The 4,466-nt window shown below is 42.1% G+C and overlaps 1 protein-coding gene across 1 annotated transcript in view; it reads right to left on the bottom strand.

Moving 5' to 3' along the window:
• Window positions 1–2,868: 2,868 nt before the first annotated feature.
• The window catches only part of LOC114642248 (tripartite motif-containing protein 16-like), a 70,149-nt gene continuing 68,551 nt past the window's right edge, over window positions 2,869–4,466 (bottom strand). The window contains exon 6 of the mRNA XM_051927918.1: window positions 2,869–3,501. Coding sequence (XP_051783878.1) covers window positions 2,960–3,501 — 542 coding nt within the window. The 3' untranslated portion in view covers window positions 2,869–2,959. The remainder of the gene's footprint in view (window positions 3,502–4,466) is intronic.

The following is a 4,466-nucleotide window of genomic DNA, read 5'->3' as shown; positions in this document are numbered from 1 at the left end:
CTCAATAATTAGCTTCATTGCAGCAAAAGGAAGAATATAACATTCATATGACATCACCATACTTTTTGCTGCATTCCCCATTTTCTTTAAAATCATATATATATATATATATATATATATATATATATATATATATATATATATATATATATAAATATATATATATATATATATAAATATATATATATATATATATATTTTTTTTTTTTCTTCATAACTTTTTGGTTTTATTACAAAACTAGCTGTGCTACATGTCTAAGATGGCTTGAATTCTAAGTAATCAACGTAGATCTCAGTGTTAATGTTTGCAGTGCACCATCTGTGGGAATGCATTTTGAAATGCACGTATTAATAAAAAGAATTGCAATTATCATTCCAACAGATGGTGTATCACAAATGTCTGTAGTAGTACAGTGCATTAGTACAAATGTTTGTGATGTCCCATCTGTTGGAATGACAAATCCAATGCTTATGTCTCTGTTATATGCCATTCTATTTGCAAAGCTGAAGCACAACAAACTGCCGCAGGTCTGGACCAGAAGTTGTGTGCCAGCAGGGAGGTTTACAGGGTGGTATGGTGCCCACTAATCACACTCACACTAACACACATGCTGTCATTAAACTGCTGGCCGATATCAGTGGTGACGTCTGGTGCTGCGGCTCTGTAACTGGATGATATTGATTAGCATGGGAGTCATAAAAGCAGAGCTAATGTTTGTGAGGAGCCATCTGTTGGAAAGACAGAGACAAAGTGACTGGACAGTTACACAGACAGACACACAGACAATTGTCCTTTAATTAAAGAGGATTAATTATAAAAAAGAAGTCCTAATATCATCAGAACATAGAAAACCTGAGATGTGATCAGAGAAATTTACAAATCAAAAGTTAAAAAATTAACATATTTTACAAATAACAGTCGTCCATATATATTTTGTGTGTGTTTTGATATTTTTAGATTAATAAGCAATTCAAATTTTACAAACTGTGAAGCATTAACAGGCCATTTATCTCTGTGAACGTAACACCTAATCATAATTAACTAAAGATTAATCTAAAATAAGTATTCTTTTACAAATTAATTCTTATTAAACCAAACTGTCCTTCAAGGTGATGTCAATATTCTGAATATTTTTTAGATCTCACCAAACACTTCACATCCTAACTTCTCGTGTGTTTAATATGCAGAGAGGCCACAAGAGGGAGAAGTTTGGCTCCAGAAGAATCAGCTGATGTCACAGCCCTGAAAGTCACAGGAATGTCACTAAGGTGCAAGTCACATGACCAGCGTCTGAGTTCACAGCACATGATGAAGGCCACAGGAGCTGACGTGGAGTCGATTATCAGTGACTGGCGATGTGTTCAGTGTGCTCATCGACTTTTAAATGACATTTTGCCCTGAATGTGCCCACCTGCCCACACTGCTGACTGACATTTCCATTTTAATTAATCCTGAGCTCTAAAAGCCCCCAAGGTCAGCAGGAGACGACCTCAACCAACATAAACATCAGACGACAGGACAACATGGCTGTCAGCCTGTAGAGTATCAACGACTGCCAGTGTGCAGCTGTGACGAGGACCTGAGTGACCAGACAGACCAGTGACTTTATGAGGTGACACAGCAGGGACTGAAGCAATGGCTGAGGTGACAAGAGAGAGAAGAGGGCAGCAGGGCTTAGGTCAGCAGTGAAGAGCTCATCGGGTGACAACTTGTCTGATGAACGAGTGCTTAAAGAATCAGACGCCAGTCACACATCGAGATACGGATTTGATCAACGAGGAATACAATCTGTGATCACAGGACGGCCATCAGCATGTGGCGAGTCAAAGAGGACAAAATCAGGAGGGAAGAACAAAACTGACAAACACACAAGTGACACACTCGTCTGACTCACTCTGTCTCAGGTCACTTATCTTACCCTTTATCACCCTGACACTCTTCTCTATCATCCTCACCCCTTACTCTTTTGTCACCTTCTCCTCTTCATTTTAACCCCTCATGCTCCATGAAGATGACAGATTTAGAAGTCATAGTCGCCATTTGCTGGAGACGCCTGTAATACACAGTGGGGGGGGCTGTCAGCCTGGGCCTTCATTGGCTTCTTCACACACACTGATGTCAGGTGACACGTCGCTCCTTGTGGGGTCCTAAGGGAATTGTAAATTAATCCTGGGAATGTGTGTGTCAGTGGAAAGATAAAAGTGTCTCCAAGTGTCACATCTGATTGTCACTTTGAACACCGACAATGACGGTTAAGTCAGTCAGCTGACTCGTCTCCTTGAGGTTGGATGACAGTGGGAACAACAAGGAGGAGGTGCAGTTTAATGTCTAACGTGACACCAAGTGACTCAGTAAAACACCAAATTCCATCAGTATGGCCGACATGTGACTGAGCGGTGAGTCCTCGTCTTTAGACATTCACAGTGAATTCATTCAGAGGTGACAGACCACCGGAGTAACTAATAGAGGGGCAGACAATGTCTGTTCAGAGGCCAGCACTCCTGTCACTTCTGTCACTCTGTGGTCCTAAACAGTCACTGGAATGAGGCTCTGGATACTGAGACAGGTATGTGGTCCTGCTGGAGCAGCACTACTGAAAGGCGCTATATAGACTGACTGACATGTGACATTCAGTGACACTCAGAGGACACAGCAGTTGTGGTGTAAGCCTGAAGCACATGTGGCTGTGAATCAACAGTGACCCCTGCTGGTCAGACTGGTATTTGAAGTTCTGAGGTGTCACCGCCCCTCATTATGACACACACACCTGATTGGCTACTCAGAACCAATAATAATGGAGACCCTGAGAGCCGCAATCGCCCCTCATTCTCATCAACAAATTCACTCACAGAGGTGCTGCCCCCCCACCTATAGTGTAAAATTAATTTTCATCCCAAACTGCAAACACAAAGACGCCTGAGCTTGTGGGGACATCAAGTGACCCGTGGAGGGTACAGGTCAGTGGTCACATGGTGTCAGATGGCTGATTGTTACACTGCAGTGATGATCAAGATAAAACCCTGGATAGAGGGGCTCAGTGAAGGAGGTGTTGAGCCTGTGCAGGAGGGTCATTGTGTGTGAGACGCTATAAAATGACAGAGAGCCAGCAGGCCAGTCCAGATACACACCTATTCTGGGGCTGTAGGGGGCGCTGATTACAGTCCTCATGTTATTGTGACGCACAGAGTACTGGGGATAAGACCACAGCAAACTCCAGGACTTGTCATTCTCTCCAAGGCCGCACTTCCTGCTCCCTCCTTTCCTGCCCAGTCTTTTATATGCGACTCCAATCTCCATGAAGTTTCCACTGCACTCCACCTCCCAGTAACAGCGAGTCCCAGTCAGAGCATCTCTGCACAGAACTTGGGCACAGCGGTCAAATCTGTCAGGATGATCAGGATATTCAGTCTTTGTCCTCTCACATGTCACCTTCTTGTTCCCTTCAGACAGACGGAGGACTCTGTGTGCCGTGTTGATGTCCAGTGTGAGGGGACAGAAGTCTGAAAGGAGAGAAAAGAAAACGAGTGAGGAAATCTGGGAGTGTGTAACAGGACTGGGGGCGGAGCACAACACAGACAATTAACAAGAGCCAATCAGGAGCTGCGCTGACCAGACACTAATAGTAAAGAGCTCATCTGATTGGACAGAATCTGTGGGGATTAAAAATTAAATCATAAAAAGACAACAACAGACAAGAAGATATTGACAAGAGTTTTGGCAAATAGATTGAAAACAAATATTGAGAATGTAATAAAAGAAGAGCAGACATGTGTGGTACAGCGGAGAAGTGCAGCAGATAACCGGTGTGTCTTAAGAGACTGTATTAATGTCAGGAGAGAGAGAAACCTGCATGTCGCAATATTACATTTAGATTTGGAGAAAGCATTTGATAGAATTGCACATACTGTAAATATATGTGGAAGATACTCCAAAAAATGGGAGTTCATGAAGGTTTTCTGGACTGGATAAAAGTAGTCGATAAAGATATACGAAGTCAGATAAAAGTAAATAACAAACTAACAGAGGAGATACAGGAGAAATGTGGAGTAAGACAAGGGTATCCATTGTCAGCAGTGCTGTTTATTCTGTGTATAGAGCCCTTATTAAATAAAATTAGGAGGGACACAAATATAAGAGGAGTTGAAGTACCAGGAAGTGGGGGACAACAAATAAAAGTGTTTCCATATATGGATGACATAACAATAATAGTCAGAGATACATGGAGTATAAATAAAGTAACAGAACATACAGAAGTGTTTATGGAGGGGGTCAGGTTCAACTTTACACCTAAATAAGAGGGAATGCGTCCTTTGGGGGAAATGGAAAGAAAAACCACAAGGAAGAATAAGGTTATGAAATGTGATGAAAGTATTAGGGATAAGATTTGGAGACGAGAGTACGGAGAGGATGGAGTGGAAAGAAATGGAAAAAAGATCAACAAACAAACAGGGTTTGGAGGTTAAGG

This window comes from Erpetoichthys calabaricus, chromosome 5, assembly GCF_900747795.2.
Source record: "Erpetoichthys calabaricus chromosome 5, fErpCal1.3, whole genome shotgun sequence".
Classification (NCBI taxonomy): Eukaryota; Metazoa; Chordata; class Cladistia; order Polypteriformes; family Polypteridae; genus Erpetoichthys; species Erpetoichthys calabaricus.
This window is presented reverse-complemented; position numbering and strand designations above follow the sequence as displayed.